General features: G+C 46.8%; 1 protein-coding gene across 1 annotated transcript in view; it reads left to right on the top strand.

Annotated features, from left to right (window-relative positions):
- The window catches only part of LOC141106122 (phospholipid-transporting ATPase IC-like), a 210469-nt gene extending 194908 nt beyond the window's left edge, over positions 1-15561 (top strand). Inside the window, exons 27-28 of the mRNA XM_073596570.1 lie at positions 6972-7099; positions 11783-15561. Coding sequence (XP_073452671.1) covers positions 6972-7099; positions 11783-11956 — 302 coding nt within the window. The 3' untranslated portion in view covers positions 11957-15561. The remainder of the gene's footprint in view (positions 1-6971; positions 7100-11782) is intronic.
- The last annotated feature ends 5346 nt before the right edge of the window (positions 15562-20907 follow it).

Here is a 20907-nt window from a genome sequence, read left to right as displayed (position 1 = left end):
CAGCTAGACTATTTACATTTAGTACAGTGCGTCCTGCTCACAGTGTTCAGCTAGATCCGTTCCTGTTATCTTCCTACTGACAGGCAGGCTTGTCTGGTTACAGTATATAAAGCTACCTGAAGAAAATTACTGGTGTTCTATTTGATCCTATTAGTACCACGGTCAGGCAGCTAGACTATTTACATTTAGTACAGTGCGTCCTGCTCACAGTGTTCAGCTAGATCCGTTCCTGTTATCTTCCTACTGACAGGCAGGCTTGTCTGGTTACAGTATATAAAGCTACCTGAAGAAAATTACTGGTGTTCTATTTGATCCTATTAGTACCACGGTCAGGCAGCTAGACTATTTACATTTAGTACAGTGCGTCCTGCTCACAGTGTTCAGCTAGATCCGTTCCTGTTATCTTCCTACTGACAGGCAGGCTTGTCTGGTTACAGTATATAAAGCTACCTGAAGAAAATTACTGGTGTTCTATCCCAGCTTAGTGCAGCTACAGGCCATTAGTATGTCTGGAAGGCCAAGAAGGAGAGGCAGACAGTCACAAGCCAATAAGAGAGGGCAAGCAGGCTCTGTGTCTAGTGCTGGTCGTGGAGACGGTGCATCCTCATCAGCACGTGGCCATGGGACACGCTGGGCCTTTTTTTCAGCAGCTGGCCGTGTTGAGCCGCAACATGCGGAAGACTTGGTCGAGTGGATGACCAAGCCGTCCTCATCCTCCTCATCCTCTCTCACCCATGCCCAGGGTGCTTTGTCTGGCAAAGCAGCGGCCTCTTCCCTCAGCTCAATGTCATCAGTGACTCCTTCCCTAGCTCCACCATGTCCTTATGAGGATTCCCTCGAACTGTTTGACCACAGTGTTGGGTACATGCTCCAGGAGGATGCCCAGCGTTTGGAAGGCTCTGATGATGATACTGAGCTCGATGAAGGCAGTAACATGAGCACGGACAGAGGGGGTGCCCAAGAAGGACAGCAATCTGGCAGTCATGCTCCCCCTGCTGCAGCATACTGCCAGGTTTGCTCCAGTGATGAGGAGGGAGGGGATGATGAGGTCACTGACTCAACGTGGGTGCCTGATAGGAGAGAGGAGGAGGAGGAGGAGGAGGAGGCGGCACATCACCAACGAGGCAGGATGCCCTCCAGGGGCCAGCCTAAGGGCAGCACATTGACTGCATCACACCCCAAAGCTCCACATGTGCAGGGCGCTGCAGTCTCTGCGCGTTATTCAAAAAGTTCTTTGGTGTGGGCCTTTTTTGAGACGAGTGCATCAGATCGCACCGCTGCTATTTGCAACATATGTCTCAAGCGTATCTCACGTGGCCAAAACATCTCCCGCTTGGGTACCACATGCTTGACCAGACATATGTTGACCTGCCATGCAGTTCGTTGGCAAGCGTATCTAAAAGACCCACACCAAAGAACAAAGAGGATCTCTCCTTGCTCCTCATCAGCTGAGATTTCCAACCCCACTAGACCTCCAGTCCTCTCTGAGACCTGCAGTGAGAGGAATGAAGGTGTAGAATTAGGTGTGTCACAGCCAAGTACTTGTAGGCAATCTGCTTTTGGTACACCGACGTCAGATTGTACCAGGCAAATTTCCCTGCCCCAGCTGCTGCACCGCCGAAAGAAGTTTGCTCCCAGCCATCCACATGCCCAGCGGTTGAATGCTAGCTTGGCAAAATTGCTAGCACTTCAACTGCTGCCTTTTCAGTTGGTAGACTCTGCCCCCTTCCGTGAGTTTGTGAAATGTGCGGTTCCTCAGTGGCAGGTACCCAAACGCCACTTTTTCTCACGGAAGGCGATTCCGGCTCTCTACCGGCATGTGGAAGGCAATGTCCATGCCTCGCTGGACAGGGCGGTCAGCGGTAAGGTGCATATTACCGCTGACTCATGGTCCAGCAGGCATGGACAGGGACGTTACCTAAGTTTCACGGCACATTGGGTGACTCTGCTGGCAGCTGGGAAGGATGCAGGACAAGGTGCAGTAGTGTTGGAGGTTGTTCCGCCACCACGCCTCCAAAATGCTGATTGTGACACACCTCTCTCCTCCACCCCCTCCTCTTCTTCTTCCTCCATGGCCTCTTCCTCAGAACCAGCGGTGCTCCGTAGTCGTTCAAGGGGCTACGCAAGTACGCAGGCCAAAAGATGCCATGCGGTGCTTGAGCTGGTGTGCTTGGGGGACAGGAGCCACACTGGGGCAGAGGTTCTGTCAGCTCTGCAGGGGCAGGTTCAGAGGTGGTTGACGCCACGCCAACTTAAGGCAGGAATGGTGGTTTGCGACAATGGCACCAACCTCCTCTCTGCCCTCCGACAGGGACAAATGACCCATGTGCCCTGTTTGGCTCACGTCCTTAACTTGGTGGTGCAGCGGTTCTTGGGCAGGTACCCGGGCTTACAGGATGTCCTGAGGCAGGCCAGGAAAGTCTGTGTGCATTTCCGCCGGTCATATAATGCCAGTGCTCGGCTGACGGACCTCCAAAAGGAGTTTAACCTGCCCAAGAACCGCCTAATCTGTGACATGCCCACCAGGTGGAACTCAACGTTGGCCATGCTGCAGCGGCTGCACACGCAGCAGAGGGCCATCAATGAGTACCTGTGCGACTATGGCACCAGGACAGGGTCAGGGGAGCTTGTTTTTTTTTTCCCCACGCCAGTGGGCCATGATCAGGGATGCATGCACTGTCCTGTCACCATTCGAGGAGGCCACGAGGATGGTGAGCAGTGACAGTGCATGCATCAGTGACACTGTCCCCCTTGTCCACCTGTTGGAGCACACGCTGCGTGGAATAATGGACAGGGCACTTGAGGCAGAACAGAGGCAGGAAGAGGAGGACTTCCTTAGCTCTCAAGGCCCCCTTTATCCAGACAGTGTTCCTGCGTGCCCGCCGATCACACAGGAAGAGGACGAGGAGGAGGAGGAGGAGGAGGAAGATTGTGTCAGTATGGAGGTGGAGCCTGGCACTCAGCATCAGCAGCAGTCTTTAAGGGATCAGTCCCAAGAAACACATGGACTTGTACGTGGCTGGGAGGAGGTGGCTGCGGACGTTGTCGTCCTTAGTGACCCAGAGGACTCCGGACCGAATGCCTCAGCAAACCTACGCTGCATGGCCTCCCTGATCCTGCAAAGCCTGCGTAAGGATCCTCGTATTCATGGTATCAAGGAGAAGGACCAATACTGGCTGGCAACCCTCCTTGATCCACGTTACAAGGGTAAGGTTGCGGACCTTATCTTGCCATCGCAGAGGGAGCAGAGGATGAAACATCTTCGGGAGGCCTTGCAGAAAGGTCTGTGCAATGCGTTCCCAGAGACTGGGAGGTTACAAACTCCTGTTTCTGGACAACGTGTTGCTGAGGCTTCGGTCAGTCAAAGAAGGAGCGGTGGAGAAGGTGGCCGTCTGACCGATGCGTTCAGACAATTTTTTGGTCCGCAGCCCCAAGGTATGATCGGTTCCAGCAACCATCGCCAGCGTCTGTTTTACATGGTGCAGGAATACCTAGGGGCAAGATCAGACTTGGACACCTTTCCCACCGAAAATCCTCTGGGTTACTGGGTCTTGAGGATGGATCACTGGCCAGAGCTTGCACAGTATGCAATTGAGCTACTGGCCTGTCCTGCATCCAGCGTTCTTTCGGAACGCACATTCAGTGCTGCTGGAGGCATGGTAACCGATCACAGGGTGCGTCTGTCCACCGACTCGGTCGATCGGCTGACCTTCATAAAAATGAACGAGTCTTGGATCACCACCAGCTACCAAGCACCTGATGCTGATGTAACCGAATAATTTTTTTTGAAATCTCAGATCCCTTCAAAGACTGCCTATGCTGATGCTGAGTGACTATCCCTGAGTAATTATCCTCTTCCTCCTCAATCATCACGCTGATAGCTTGTAAGAACATTTTTGGTTCTGGGCGCCACCACCAGTGCCTAAGGCACAATTTTTCAGCCCCTGTTTAACAGGGGCGTGTTAATTACAATTTTTGATGTAATACTTTGCAGCAGGGCTCGTTCCTGCATTCCAACTAGAGTGTCTGTGAGGGGTTGCAGTGTTGTGGCACCAGCACCAGTGCCTAAGGCCCAATTTTTCTGCCCCTGTCTAACAGGGGCGTGTAATTACAATTTTTGATGCAATACTTTGCAGCAGGGCTCGTTCCTGCATTCCAACTAGAGTGTCTGTGAGGGGTTGCAGTGTTGTGGCACCAGCACCAGTGCCTAAGGCCCAATTTTTCTGCCCCTGTCTAACAGGGGCGTGTAATTACAATTTTTGATGCAATACTTTGCAGCAGGGCTCGTTCCTGCGTTCCAACTAGAGTGTCTGTGAGGGGTTGCAGTGTTGTAGCACCAGCACCAGTGCCTAAGGCCCAATTTTTCTGCCCCTGTCTAACAGGGGCGTGTAATTACAATTTTTGATGCAATACTTTGCAGCAGGGCTCGTTCCTGCGTTCCAACTAGAGTGTCTGTGAGGGGTTGCAGTGTTGTGGCACCAGCACCAGTGCCTAAGGCCCAATTTTTCTGCCCCTGTCTAACAGGGGCGTGTAATTACAATTTTTGATGCAATACTTTGCAGCAGGGCTCGTTCCTGCGTTCCAACTAGAGTGTCTGTAAGGGGTTGCAGTGTTGTGGCACCAGCACCAGTGCCTAAGGCCTAATTTTTCAGCTCCTGTTCAACAGGGGCATGTAATTACAATTCTTGATCTAATATTTCACAGCAGGGCCCTGTGAGGGCTTACAGTGTTAAGCCCTCAAATGTCAAAACAAAACAAATGTCACAGGGGTGATAACCCTTCCCTATGTTTTCCAAAAAGCTTAAAAAAGATTTTTTGGCTGGAGCTAAACGCTTTAAAAATTTACCCGTTCAAAATTACAAAGAGATTCTACTTAACAACAAACCTACAGTCCCTGTCTTGTTTGCACCGCCTGTATACTGCTGTTCAGAGTATATAGGGCCTTTCCTTATTTTAATTTGGGTGCGGGGTTCCCCTTAATATCCATACAAGACCCAAAGGGCCTGGTAATGGACTGGGGGGTACCCATGCCGTTTGTCTCACTGATTTCCATCCATATTGCCATGACCCGACATGACATTAAACCCGCAAGCAGTTTTAAATGAGATTTTTTCCTTTAAAAATGACATTTGGTGCAGGGACTGTTCTAAACACGGGAAACACGAGCCACTTTACAGGCCTACTATAGACACACCCCAGGTACGATATTTAAAGGAATATTTCACTTTTTTTTTTTTTACTTTAAGCATCATTAAAATCACTGCTCCCGAAAAAACGGCCGTTTTTAAAAGTTTTTTTTGCATTGATACATGTCCCCTGGGGTAGGAGCCGGGTCCCCAAAACCTTTTTAGGACAATACCATGCAAATTAGCCTTTAAAATGAGCACTTTTGATTTCGAACGTTCGAGTCCCATAGATGTCAATGGGGTTCTAACGTTCGTGCGAACTTTCGGTCCGTTCGCAGGTTCTGGTGCGAACCGAACCGGGGGGTGTTCGGCTCATCCCTATTCCTCAGTAGTGCCGGCACCTGTCTAGGCAGAATGACACCAAGTGCACTTTGCGTGGGACCTCTCTAGCAGCCTGGAGAGTGATGTCAGCAGAAGCTGGAAGAGGAAAACAACAATGTATTACCCACTTGCTTACTGGGCACCTAAACCCCCCTCCTGCCCAGACCAATTTTCAGCTTTTAGCGCTGTCACTCTTTGAACGACAATTGCATGGTCATGCAACACTGTACCCAAATTAATTATCTTTTTTTTTCCCCCACAAATAGAGCTTTTTTGGTGGTATCTGATCACCTCTGGGTTTTTTATTTTTTTTTTTTTAAATTAAAGACTGAAATAAAAAAAAAAAAAATACAACACGTTTTATATTTTGTTAATAAATTTTGCAAACAGGTAATTTTTCTCCTTCATTGATGTACGCTGATGAGGCTACACTGATGGGCACCGACAGGCTGCACTAATGGGTACTGATAAGGCGGCACTGGTGGGCACTGATGAGGTGGCACTGGTGGGCACTGATAGGTGGCATTGGTGGGCACTGAGAGGTGGCACTGAAGGACACTAATAGGTGGCACTGATAGCTGGCACTGATGGGCATTGATAGGTGGCAGTGATGGGCACTGATCGTCACTGGTAGGTGACACTGATAGGCAGCACTGCTAGATGGCACTGATTGGAAGCACTGGTAGGTGGCACTGATTGGCAGCACTGCTAGGTAGCAATGATTGGCACCACTGGTGGGCATTGATAGGTGGCACTTGTGGGCATTGATAGGTGGCACTGATTGTTGGCACTTATGCACTGGTGGATACTGATTCGTGGCACTGTGTGGGCAATGGCAGGTGGCACTGGCAGGAGGTACTGGTGGGCACAGATGAGGCAGCTTCGCCTCTTCCGGACCAATGTCCTTTGCTCTGAAGCCGGTGATTGGCTTCTTTTCTCCTCGCGCTGTCAGCGTGAGAAGTAAAAAAATGGTTACCGATCTTCTGTTTACATCACGCGATCAACTGTAATTCGCTGACAGCTGATCACGTGGTAAGGGGCCAGGGTGCAGGGGGCACGTGTGGAGCGTGCAAAGGGGAGGACATCTATTGATGGCCTCCTGGCAAAGTAGATCCGCGCTGTAGCCGTCATTCGGCTATAGCGCGGATATGAAGGGGTTAAACATCAAATACACTGCAATATTGCAACAGCATATTGTTATTGTCACTTTTAACAAAGGGTTATTAGACTGCTTTCACACTGTGTACCTGCCGCTTTCCTGCTAGGTAGCTGCACTGAGCCATAGACTTCTATTATATCCTGCGGGTTTGGTGCACTTTCTGAAAGTGCACCAAAACTTCTGAATGCAGGACTTTGCATGACAAAACTCCAGTGTATTGACCTTCCAGGATTCTGGACCTACAGAAAATGTTCTCAAAAATTGTAAGTCTATCGTTTAAAATTAAACCTTTCTTATGTTTTTAGGGGCAATGGTAAATTCCATCGACAGTATATATATGTGGCTTATCTTGCTGTTGGGTGTATTTGTAAGCATCATTCCTTCTGTCTTCTGTCGCATATGGAACAGACTAGTCCTTAATAGGAGCCATTTGGTAAGTCAAGTCAAGATGTTGAGATGTTATTATATATGAGCATAACAACAAGGATACGTCTACAGCATGCAAAGTTAAGTTTTATTGTCTAATTAAATAAAAGACAGCCTTCTGATCAGCCAAACTGATCTTTTATGGAAGGTGGTGGCTCAAAGATCCAGCCTTACCTTCAGTCTTGCACAGTTATACAGATTCTTTGTCTGTATTGAAAATGTTTATTCTGATGACACTGCACATTAACCACTTAAGGACCAAGCCTCTTTTCGAGATTTGTTGTTTACAAGTTAAAAACAGGGTTGTTTGCTAGAAAATTACTTAGAACCCCCAAACATTATACATTTTTTTTTCTAACACCCTAGAGAATAAAATGACAGTCGTTGCAATACTTTTTGTCACACCGAATTTGCGTGCTTTTTTTGGGAAAAATACACTTTTTTGAATTAAAAAATAAGACAACAGTAAAGTTAGCCCAATTTTTTTTATTGTGAAAGATAATGTTACGCTGAGTAAATTGATCCCCAACATGTCACGCTTCAAAATTGCGCCTGCTCATGAAATCAGGGCCGTCTTGATTATTGATTGGACCCTGGGCAAACATTTTCTTGGCCCCCCCCATGCAATTTTGCTCTGAGACATACAATAAATAGCAGCTAGACTCAAAATCAGTTTACTGAATCAGATCAGGCAGCGATTGAGATTGGTTGCCAGAGGTTACAGTGTATCATTACCACTCACTGGCTGATAAAGGTTACAGCACACATTATGGCCCACTGATTATTTTGCTATAGGTTACAGCACATGACTTCTGCTTGTTGATTGGTTGCTAGAGATTACTGTACATCATTACTACTCACTGATCGGTTGCTAGAAATTACTGGACATCGTTACCACTCACTAACTGGTTGCTAGAGGTTACTGCACATTATAACTGCTAACTTATGGGCTGCTAGAGGTTACTGCATATCCTTACCGCTCAATGATTGGCTACAAGAGGTTAATGCATATCATTACTGCTCACTGATTGGTTGCTAAAGATTACAGCACATTATCTCCTCGCTGCCTGCACACCATGGACTGGGGAGGTGATGGGATCCATCAATAGACAGAAAACTCCTAGGGGTCCTAGGATTCCTGGGATCAATGGCAATGCTGGTGGAGGGGGTGGGGGTTGATCAGTGGCAATGCTGGGGGGATGGGATTAGTTAGGAGGCAATACACTGTGGCAAATTCTGAATCATGTAGAGCAAAGCTGGAAATCTTTGGCAAGTATATAGTGGGGGATGCTACACTGACCACCAATGTAATTGGGAATTTACAATGACCCCCAATGTGAGGGGGTTTTGCACTGATCCCCAATGTGAAGGGGAATTTGCACTGACCACCATGTAATGGGGGATTTTACGCCACCCACCAAAGAGGGATTTCTGCATTCACACAAATGTAATAGGAGGATTTACACCAATCACCAGTGTAAGGGGAATGTACAATAACCTCCATGTAAGGGGGAATTTACATTGAGAACCATTGTTGAGGAGATTTGTACTGACCACAAATGTAAGGTGACACTTCTACACCGACCACCAAGGTTAGGGAGGATTTACACTGACCACCAATGTAAAGGGTGATTTACACTGACCACCAATGTAAGAGCAATTCTGCACTTATCAACAATGTAAAGGGAAAGGTACACTGATCACCTATGCAATGAAGAATTTACACTGACAACCAATGTAATGGGGGAGTTTTTCTTCAACAACCAATAAAGGGGGATTTCTACACTGGCCACCAATGTAAGGGGGGATTTACACTCACCACCAATTTAAAGTGGGCTTCTACGTGGACCATCAATGTAAGGGAGGATTCGCAACTGACCACAAATGCAAGTTTGGATTTTTTTTACCAATTACCAATATAAAGAGGAGTTTCTACACTAGCCACTAATGTGCATGAAAGGATTGTACACCAAGCCCCAATGTAATGAGAAGATTTACACTGACCACCAATGTAACTGAGACATTTAGCCTGCGTTCACATTTGTGTGTGTGAACGCATACAAAATCCCTTTCCTGACACCACAGAAATGTGCTGCCCTTTAGCAGATACACAGCAGTGCCATTATTTGTTAATGACACCCGCACACATCTGCTGAAATGTGCGTATTCACATGCATCAAAATTCACGTTGCTGTGGCACCATGGTATTTTGAAAAAGGATTCCATCTCTAATTTGCTTACCTTTGCAGAACAGGCTGATGTTAGGCTTAATGACCACAGTTGTATGCAGGACTTTCAAGCATACCCCTTTACCTCCCCAGTGCGTAGCATTCAGCAAAAGTGATGGTGGATATGACATCAGGGGGGCATGATACACATATGAATGCCACCTCTATTTACATATCAATACCGCAGATCTGCCGCTATTTACATTTTAATTCTGACACTATTTACATATCAATGCAGTTTATTTGCATGTAAACATAGGGTCTGCAGGTGAGTCAATAGGGCACAATATCTGGGCAGCATTAGTAACAGCACTTCACACTGAGATATCGGGACACAGCACAGGACTAAAACTTCAAGGGACAAGGGAATTTAGACTGGGATAGTTGGCAAGTATGAAGCAGCTGCTTTGGGCCCCACAACAAGGATGGGGCCCAGGGCAGCTGCCCCTTTAGCCCTGCCTTAAAGACGGCCCTGCGTGGAACGGCGACAAACTTTTACCCTTAAAAATCTCCATAGGCGACGTTTAAAAAATTCTACAGGTTGCATGTTTTGGAGTTACAGAGGAGGTCTAGGGCTAGAATTATTGCTCTCGGCCTACCGATCGCGGCGATACCTCACACGTGTGGTTTGTACACCATTTTCATGTGTAACATCCCTTGTAATAGAAAAAAAGCATGGCAGGACCTCTTAAATATGAGATCTGGGGTCAAAAAGACCCCAGATCTCATATTTACACTAAAATGCAATTAAAAAAATGGTCTTTTAAGAGCTATGGGCGGAAGCGACGTTTTGACGGTGGGGGCCATTTTCTCCTCACTTGTCTCCATGCCACAGAGGAGAAAGGATCTGATCACCTCTGCCAACGGCTGCGGTTAGCGGCGGAGGGCACCGGAGCGAGGCAGGGGGGCCCTCTGCCGCCACCGATAAAAGTGATCTCGCGGTGAGTCTTCCGGATGACCCCCAGGCTGTTAAGGCAGATGTGAGCTCCATCAGCCTGCCGCCACTATTATTTCCCCCTTGTTCAGTTTCATGACTGATCCCAGTGCAGTGTCACCACTTTCTACTGAGGAGTTTTTCACCTCTGTGGAGACACCACCCGACAGGTCAGCGGTTTGTTTTCTTCCATTGACGTTCCAGCGGCTCCCCTGTGCTGACGTCATCTCTCACTGCAACGGAGCTCCGGCTAGGCTGCTCTCCGCATGGCGGAGGTTTTTGCACCATCCACGCTGCGGTCATTTCACAGTTTGCTTGAGCCGGTGAGCCCCCCTGCATGATGCCAGTTTTCTCCATAAACGAGGCAGCTGTGAGCGTTCTCGTTTGGCTGTGAGTACCTTGTTCTGCCTTCATCACTTTACCCACTGCCTCCTGCTTTGAGTACTGTGTTCCGTTTTTGCCACTTCACCCAGTGTCTCCTGTGGGGCATCTTTTTGGTGTAATAGGATGGATCTCCTGTGATGGTCTCCCGTTGTTCAAGGCTGACTGTCCCCCATTTTAAGCACATGTTGATATTTAGTGCAACACTTATCAATTTTCTATTACTGTGAAATTGTGATTTTTAATATTGTTTTACTGTGTTACTGTGTTTTTTCCTGTAACAGTGCTTTTTAACTTGGTTTAAATCAGTAGTTACTACTGTCACCCCATATTATTTATTACTGGTTGATTAAATTACTTAATTTTATGCCTGTTGCAGTCTGCTTTTTACTACACCCTGGACCTTATGTGTTTTTCTTGTTATGATCTGTATCTACCAGCTACGGTTGGTCCGGCTGCACGGGTGATTTTCGATGGTTCCCTCCCTCTACTCTTTTGTATAAGTTATGCTATATGTCCCAATATATGGTGTGGTAAATATACAAGTCATATATTATACGTTCTGTTTGGAGCTCTCCGGGTAGTCTACCACTGGCGCTGGGTTATTATTGTGTGTTTTTCCCCCCTCCTGAACCATAACAGGCCACATGCCCTCAACATAGGGGGGTGCTTTGGGGTAGGGGGGATCCCCCCAAAGCACCTTGTCCCTATGTTGATGGGAACAAGAGCCTCTTCCCACAACCCTGGCCCGGTGGTTGTGGGGGTGGTGACTTATTGGAATCTGGAAGCCCCCTTTAACCCCCCCCGTGAATGAGTATGGTACATGTACATGTAAATGAGTACATAGTCCTCCTACTCGTTCACCAAAAAGTGTAAAAAGTGAAAAAAAAAGCACAACAGTTTTTGACAAGTCCCTTTATAAAAAACAAGGAATAAATGTCCCCCGAAGTAGATCCAATGTCAATCACGATGAACGCTGGCCACCGACCCGAAAAAAAAAAAAAGATCTGCACCCAGTGAAGGCTCCGTTATCTGATAGTTCTTAAATAAATGTTGCAATGCCCTTTTATGTACCTATACGTTTACACTGCACCTTAAATAACTTATTTTATATACCGTACATAACCTCTTTAATAAATCTTTCCAGGTAACCCCAGCATTAAATGACATTGAGCTGCGCTCTACATTCAAAAGGAACCATTCCAGAAGACGGTCCAGCTATGCTTTCTCCCATAGTGAAGGATATGAAAGAATTGTCACCAGCCAGAAAAAACATAAGAGTAACATCAATAAGAAAGATAAGGAGCTACATGAAGAATAAGTGGCATTTGTATTAAATGAATTTACACAATGCATTGTGCTATTTATTGGAAAAGGGAAATATTTTTAGATAAGACGTGGAAGGATTAGAACTCCTGTCTGGCTTTTACTGCTATCCCGGGGACAACTTTTTCACCAGACAGGAAGTGAGGAAATCACTCCAAAAACAACACAGGCAGGAGAAAAAATGTTTGTTTAAAATTAATAAGGTGGAAGGCTAAAAAGCCTGTCAGTTTTTGTTTTTTTTTTTAATATTGTTGTATGTTTCCCTGTTGCAGATTTGTCCTTACTTCCTGCCTGGTAAAATGTAGGAAGTGAGAGGAAACCTCTCCATTGGAGCTAAACACCTGACAGAGGTTTTAACCCTTCCCCTACCAATCCAAAACTAAGAAAACATTTTTTGGCTATACATACATTTTAAAGATCACAAACAACTCAGGTTTCTACAATGAATAGCTTCTTTTGGATGCCTTAATTTTACAGCTGTCATTTGCAAATGTGTATTGTTTAATTTTTGATTATTAGTTTACAGTGTCTTTGATTTTCAAGAAATGTTGGTAACTGCGTCTCATCTTTGGTAGGAGGCATATGCAGTCATCCAGACTTAAAGTGAACCTATGACTAGAAGATGCACATAGTACTGTGAACATCTGATCCGGAAAAGCACTTTAAAAAGTAATGCTATCCTCCCCTTATTTTTTTCTATTTTTGTTTTTAATAACGCTGGTCAAAATAGAAAAGAAAAACTCTTTAATGCCTTTTTGTCTATAGACTACATTGAAAATAAAATAGTTTTTGCAAGATAGTACTGCCCTGTTTGGGTAGATTTAAACATACCTCCCCCTTTCCTCTGAAGCCCAATTCACATTTAGATCACACTCCAAAGGTTACTGACAGACAGTGAGGAAGCAATGCAAAGCCTCCTTACTGCCTGTTTTGCCCCCAATTTTGCAGACAAATGCGCCGCAACCATGTGCATTGCATTCCCCATTTGCTTGAATGTGTAGCGATTGGGCAGCAAGCCTGCCGATTGCTACATGTCGGGTAAATTATGCTGTGGGCACAAAATGAAGCATCGTGACTGTGGCATGTAAACATCCCAATCGGCTGCCTTTTGTAGCTTAAGAGGGAGGTGGTTGGGGGCAGTTGACAGGCAGCAAAAATGTGACTCAACTGTACATTTTTGCCACCCCCTAACCATACTTCTAAACTTAGCCTTAGGCAGGCCATACACTATGTATGGGCAGGCTGAATGTACCAAGTTGATCGATCAACTTGGGTACAACCAGCATGCCGTTTTTTTACCTGCAATTATCACTAGCGGCTGCTATAGCTGCTAGCAATAATCTCTGTCTTCTCCCGGTGGAGAATGGCCCAGCAGAAGGGATTCCCCTGTCAGCACTGTCTGTGTTGACGGAGGAATCAAGCTAATTTTTTTCCTACAACCCGTGGTTGCAGGAAAGAAATTTGCTCCATTTATGACTGGCCTTATTCTCCAAAATGACCTATGTATTCTTTTGTTATCTTAGGTAATGACAAAGTTATTACCAAACAGGCTCATAGTGGAAATGTAAAAAATTGCTCTGGTCCTTTATGGCTTTTAAAGTGGTCTTGTTTTTTTTTTGGTTAAAAATAACAAATATGTTATACTTACGTGCTCTGTGCAGTGGTTTTGCACAAAGCAGCCCAGATCCTCCTCTACTCGGGTCCCTCGCCAGTGCTCCTGGCCCCTCCCTCCTGCTGAGTTCCCCCATAGCAAGCATGAATACATACAGTATCTCACAAAAGTGATCTACAGTAAACAAAAGTGAGTACGCCCCTCACATTTTTGTAAATATTTTATTATATCTTTTAGATATATTTATGACCTATATTCTTTGGATGGTATAAAGTTTTTCGTCTGTCTCCACGAACACTGGGAACTGCAGGAAGGAATTAAGTTCCATTATAACCAGATACAGCGCTATCTTTCGGATTTGGTCACACATCATACTAAAACTCCTTGGCATCTGACTTCTTTCGAAAACTGTTGTAGGAAAGACCAGTATTCTAAGGGCCTAGTATCCGCCCTTTACACTTACTTACGGACTCTACGGGCCCTCATAGGCTTACATATATAGGCACCACTCTCGATACACTGGACTGGAATGCCATTTGGCTGGCCTCCTGCAAATGCTCGCTTAATGTGCTCAGGAAAAAAACACCCATAAATAGCTGTCCCGCTGGTACATGACCCATGATCGCCTGTCTAAATTTCTTCATAATGTTTTTTCATGCTGTTTTGGGGGCTGTACCAACTGGGGCACCTTATTGCATATTTGGTGGATCTGCCCTGTGGCAGCACGCTTCTTAATACCAGTCTATAATATGCTTTGTTCGGTCTTACACACCAATCTTGCCCGAAATCCATGGGAGGCCCTTCTGCACAAATCTATCCCACACCTTAATAAATACCAAAGAAAGGTGGGGGGGTATGTATTACTAGCAGCCCGGCAGACCCTGGCTAGTGCCTGGAGATGACAGTTGATACATTTTGCTGAGGTCCCCTCAGAGGATTGTGTTGCGATCGTGGCTCCCGTGTGTATGTGCGGGAGTGATGTAATCGTGGCTTAGCCATAGCCCGCCAACTCCGAAGGAAGATCAGATGAAGATCAGGAACCATTTCCTTGCAGGGGGCCCAGAATTTTTTTTTTTCAGGATTTACTACCACTTTAACCCTTGGTTTAAAGTGATGGCAAATATAAAAACCTAAAAATCACAGAGTTTAAAAGCAATAGCAATAAAAGCAATAGCTCTTTGCAACGAAAGATCTCTTTGTTAGCAAACCTAGTTCCAAACAGTATTTTCTTGCTTTTAACTTTTTTGATGCAGTTACGTGACCAAACCTACAACCTACATCAGTATTATTCCTCTGAGGGTGATGGGTGGGATCTGGCACCATACCTTTGGGGAAGCTGGAAAGAGGGATTTAAGCAGTGGTGTGCAGAGGTTTGGTGATGCCTGGGGCCAGCTCCTTGCTTGTATGCCCCTAAGAGCTGTCTCACACCAGAATGCATGCGTTCAAATGCATATTCCCATGCAATTCCAGTGCATTTCCCTGCATTGCATTTTGGCAGCCTATTAGTTTGAATGGGCTACAAAACACACTGGATTGAAGTGGAAATAGCCTATGTAAAAGAAAGCCAATAAGAAGGTAGTTGCAGTAGTTGGGGGCGAGAGATAACCAGGGAGTGAATTGGAATATGTATGGTGTCGTTGGTTAAGAAGGGGCATGTTTTGAAGATGTTGCAGAGTTTGAAACAGCAAGACTTGGACGAAAAGAGGACTGGCAAGCAGGGACGGACTGATAGCTGTGCCATCAATCTCGACAGAGAAGTCAGGGGAAGAGGCACGTGGGGGGGGGTTCAGTTTTGGATAGACTGAACTTGTGAAAGTGGTGTGACCAGTGCCGATCCTGACCTTCCTGGGGCCCCAAGCAAAATTCTGCGACGGGGCCCCCTCTACCCGACCCGTGATGCTGTGAGCTGTGTAAACCATTTGCCATTGCCACATAGTCACTCCTCACACTTCAGTGCTCCCAATACAATCCTCCCTCCTTTAAACAAAACAGTCAAAGAATAAGTACAACAATATAGAACAGACATGTATATAATATACGTGTGTGTGTGTATATATATATATATATATATATACAGTCAGGTCCATAAATATTGGGACATCGACACATTTCTAATCTTTTTGGCTCTATATACCACCACAATGGACTTGAAATGAAACGAACAAGATGTTCTTTCACTGCAGACTTTCAGCTTTAATTTGAGCGTATTTACATCCAAATCAGGTGAATGGTGTAGGAATTACAACAGTTTGTATATGTGCCTCCCACTTTTTAGGGACCAAAAGTAATGGGACAATTGGCTGTTCAGCTGTTCCATGGCCAGGTGTGTGTTATTCTCTCATTATCCCATTTACAAGGAGCAGATAAAAGGTCCAGAGTTCATTTCAAGTGTGCTATTTGCATTTGGAATCTATTGCTGTCAACTCTCAATATGAGATCCAAAGAGCTGTCACTATCAGTGAAGCAAGCCATCATTAGGCTGAAAAAACAAAACAAACCCGTCAGAGTGATAGCAAAAACATTAGGTGTGGCTAAATCAACTGTTTGGAACATCCTTAAAAAGAAAGAACGTACCGGTGAGCTCAGCAACACCAAAAGACCCAGAAGACCACAGAAAACAACTGTGGTGGATGACCGATTCTTTCCCTGGTGAAGAAAATACCCTTCACAACAGTTGGCCAGATCAAGAACACTCTCCAAGAGGTAGGTGTATGTATGTCAAAGTCAACAATCAAGAGAAGACTTCACCAGAGTGAATACAGAGGGTTCACCACAAGATGTAAACCATTGGTGAGCCTCAAAAACAGGAAGGCCAGATTAGAGTTTGCATAACAACATCTAAAAAAGCCTTCACAGTTCTGGAACAACAACCTATGGACAGATGAGACCAAGATCAACTTGTACCAGAGTGATCTGAAGAGAAGAGTATGGAGAAGGAAAGGAACTGCTCATGAGCCAAAGCATACCACCTCATCAGTGAAGCAAGGTGGTGGTAGTGTCATGGCGTGGGTATATATGGCTGCCAATGGAACTGGTTCTTATGTATTTATTGATGATGTGACTGCTGACAAAAGCAGCAGGATGAATTCTGAAGTGTTTTTGGTAATATTATCTGCTCATATTCAGCAAAATGCTTCAGAACTCATTGGACGGCGCTTCACAGTGCAGATGGACAATGACCCGAAGCATACTGCAAAAGCAACCAAAGAGTTTTTTAAGGGAAAGAAGTGGAATGTTATGCAATGGCCAAGTCAATCACCTGACCTGAATCCGATTGAGCATGCATTTCACTTGCTGAAGACAAAACTGAAGGGAAAATGCCCCAAGAACAAGCAGGAACTGAAGACAGTTGCAGTAGAAGCCTGGCAGAGCATCACCAGGGATGAACCCTAGCGTCTGGGGATGTCTATGCGTTCCAGACTTCAGGCTGTAATTGACTGCAAAGGATTTGCAACCAGGTATTAAAAAGTGAATGTTTGATGTATGATTGTTAATCTGTCCCATTACTTTTGGTCCCTTAAAAAGTGGGAGGCACATAAACAAACTGTTGTAATTCCTACACCGTTCACCTGATTTGGATGTAAATACCCTCAAATTAAAGCTGAAAGTCTGCAGTTAAAGCACATCTTGTTCATTTCATTTCAAATCCATTGTGGTGGTGTATAGAGCGAAAAAGATTAGAATTGTGCCGATGTCCCAATTTTTATGGACCCGACTGTCTATATATATATATATATATATATACATACACACACACACGTATATTATATACATGTCTGTTCTATATTGTTGTACTTATTCTTTGACTGTTTTGTTTAAAGGAGGGAGGATTGTATTGGGAGCACTATATATCGTTACATATCTGAGTGCCCCACTTACATCAGGGCCCCAGAGAACTCCTCCTTACATTAGGATCCCCAGAGAGCCCCTCCTTACATCAGGGTCTCCAGAAAGCCCCTCCTTACATCAGGGTCCCTAGAGAGCCCCCTTACATCAGTGTCCTCAGAGAGCCCCTCCTTACATCAGGGTCCCCAGAGAGCCCCCCTACTTACATCAGGGTCCCCAGAGAGCCCCCCTACTTACATCAGGGTCCCCAGAGAACCTCCCTCTACATCAGGGTCCCCAGAAAGCCCCCCTTAAATCAGTGTCCTCAGAGAGTCTCCCCCTACATCAGGGTCCCCAGAGAGCCTCCCCCTACATTATGGTCCCCAGAGAGCCTCCCCTTACATCAGGGTCCCCAGAGAGCCTCCCCTTACATCAGGGTCCCCAGAAAGCCCCTCCTTACATCAGGGTCCCCAGAGAGCCCCCCTTACATCAGTGTCCTCACAGAGCCCCTCCTTACATCAGGGTCCCCAGAGAGCCTCCCCTTACATCAGGTTCCCCAGAGAGCCTCCCCTTACATCAGTGTCCCCAGAAAGCCCCTCCTTACATCAGGGTCCCCAGAGAGCCCCCCTTACATCAGTGTCCTCACAGAGCCCCTCCTTACATCAGGGTCCCCAGAGAGCCTCCCTACTTACATCAGGGTCCCCAGAGAGTCTCCCCCTACATCAGGGTGCCCAGAAAGCCCCCCTTAAATCAGTGTCCTGATCATTGCCGCCTCACCGTGCCAATCAATGTAGCCTCACCGTGCCCATCATTGCCGCCTCACTGTGCCAATCATTGCCGCCTTACTTTGCCCATCACTGCCACCTTACCGTGCCAATCAATGTAGCATCAACCTGCCCATCATTGCCGTATCACCGTCCCCATCATTGCAGCCTTATTGTGCCCATCATTGCTGCCTTACTATGCCCATCATTGCCGCCTCACCATGCCCATCATTGTAGCCTTACTGTGCCCATCATTACCGCCTCACCGTGACAATCATTGCTGCCTCATTGTTCCATTCAATGTAGCCTCACCGTGCCCATCATTGCAGCCTTACTTTGCCCATCATTGCCACTTTACCGTGCCAATCATTGCCGCCTCACCGTGCCAATCAATGTAGCATCAACGTGCCCATCATTGCCGCATCACCGTGCCCATCATTGCCGCCTCACCATGCCCATCATTGCAGCCTTACTGTGCCCATCATTGCCGCCTCACCGTGCCAATCATTGCCGCCTCACCGTGCCAATCAATGTAGCCTCACCGTGCCCATCATTGCAGCCTTACTTTGTCCATCATTGCCACCTTACTGTGCCATTCATCGCCGCCGCACTGTGTCAATCAATGTAGCATCACCGTACCCATCATTGCAGCTTTGCTGTGCCCCTCATTGCCACTTCACCGTGCCAATCAATGTACTCTTACTGTGCCCATCATTGCCGCCTTACTGTTCCAATCAGTGCCATCTTACCGTGCCAATCATTTGCGCCTCACCGTGCCAATCAATGTAGCCTCACTGTGCCCATCATTGCCGCCTCACCGTGCCAATCATTGCAGCCTTACTTTACCCATCACTGCCACCTTACCGTGCCAATCAATGTAGCATCAACCTGCCCATCATTGCCGTATCACCGTCCCAATCATTGCCGCCTCACCGTGCCAATCAATAATCAATGTAGCATCAACGTGCCCATCATTGCCGCCTCACCATGCCCATCATTGCAGCCTTACTATGCCCATCATTGCCGCCTCACCATGCCCATCATTGCAGCCTTACTGTGCCCATCATTGCCGCCTCACCGTGCCAATCAATGTAGCCTCACCGTGCCCATCATTGCAGCCTTACTTTGCCCATCATTGCCACCTTACCGTGCCAATCATCGCCGCCTCACTGTGTCAATCAATGTAGCATCAATGTAGCATCACCATGCCCATCATTGCAGCTTTACTGTGCCCCTCATTGCCACTTCACCGTGCCAATCAATGTAGTCTTACTGTGCCCATCATTGCCGCCTTACTGTTCCAATCATTGCCATCTTACCGTGCCAATCATTTGCGCCTCACTGTGCCAATCAGTGTAGCCTTACTGTGCCCATCATTGCTGTCTTACTGTGCCAATCATTGCTGCCTCACCAGTTAGTGCCAGTGGATTACGTACAGGCACAGCGCGCATCTCACGCTTTGTGACGGAGCTCAGTGTGAAAGGTTCAGTCGTGCTGTGAGAAAAGTCCAGCCCTCCTCCTAGACCAGCTCGTGTGATAGACAGAACACTACATCTATCACAGGAGCTGGTCTAGGAGAAGGGCGGGACCTTTGTCACAGCGCGACTTCATATTGAGCTCCGTGACACAGCGGGACTCTGCTTTGAGCTACGCTGCACCCAAAGCATAGCTCAAAGCGGCCCCAGGGCAGGCAGCCTACCGGGAAATGTCCCGGTATCCTGGTAGGCCAGTCTGGCCCTGAGCAGAGCCGATCCGCCCTTGGGTCCCCCCACAGTGGCGGGGCCCTACGCAGCTTGCGTAGTGAGCGTATAGGGCAGATCGGCTCTGGGTGTGACATCCATATTGATATATCTGTTAGTAAAGAAAAAAATTAATCGCAGCATCGATGCATCACGATTCGGGTATCCGCGCTGCGGCATCATCGTCATCTGGGACATGAGAGGGAGAGAGGAGAAAGGCGGGGAGAGGAGAAATGCGGTATGTAGCTACATATTTTTTTAAAAAGCAGATACAGTGAGGCATTTACTGTATTGTAACATGGGATTCAATAAGTTATTTTAACAGCACCTCGTACTGGCTCTGTGCTGAGAGTTCAGATCTGCCTTCCCCGTTCACACCTCCCACTGTGTTAACTAGTGTGCTGGATGATGCGAACAGGGAAGCCGAGCTGAACTCTCAGCGCGGAGCCAGCACAGTGAACTTCACAGGGCTGTTTGTCAGCTGGTGGATTCTTTCACTCCTGACCTCCCAGCAGCAGTGTGTTCTCCTCCTATGTGAATGCCTGTACCCTGTAGTGCACCGGATTAGTGTACTTTTTAAGTGAGTGAGATTTTTTTTAATCCAAAGCAGAGTACCACTTGTTTTTTTGTTTATTAAAAGTCAGCAGCGACAAAAAGTGTAGCTGCTGACTTTTAATAGAAAGACACTCACCTGTCCCACGGTCCAGCGACGTGGCTACCCAAACCCTCCGTTATCTCCCCCGCCTGTCTGTGGCACTGGCAATACTACTGTGGGCATCTGCCTGTGACAGCTTCACAGCGGGGTGTGCATGAATAGCCAGGCAATCTTCTGGGACCTGTGACGCATCCCAGAAGATTGCAGGGAGAACGGGGTCGCCTAGGTGGCCCGAGCAACCATGGACAGATGTCCATTCTCTATCCATGGATTCCTCCATCCCCAGACTCTTGCTTCCTTTCTTATTCATGGATTCTTCCATCCTTCAGTTCTTACCCCTCCCTCATATCC

The sequence above is a fragment of the Aquarana catesbeiana genome, linkage group LG01 (assembly GCF_042186555.1).
Source record: "Aquarana catesbeiana isolate 2022-GZ linkage group LG01, ASM4218655v1, whole genome shotgun sequence".
NCBI classification, from domain to species: domain Eukaryota; kingdom Metazoa; phylum Chordata; class Amphibia; order Anura; family Ranidae; genus Aquarana; species Aquarana catesbeiana.
This window is presented reverse-complemented; position numbering and strand designations above follow the sequence as displayed.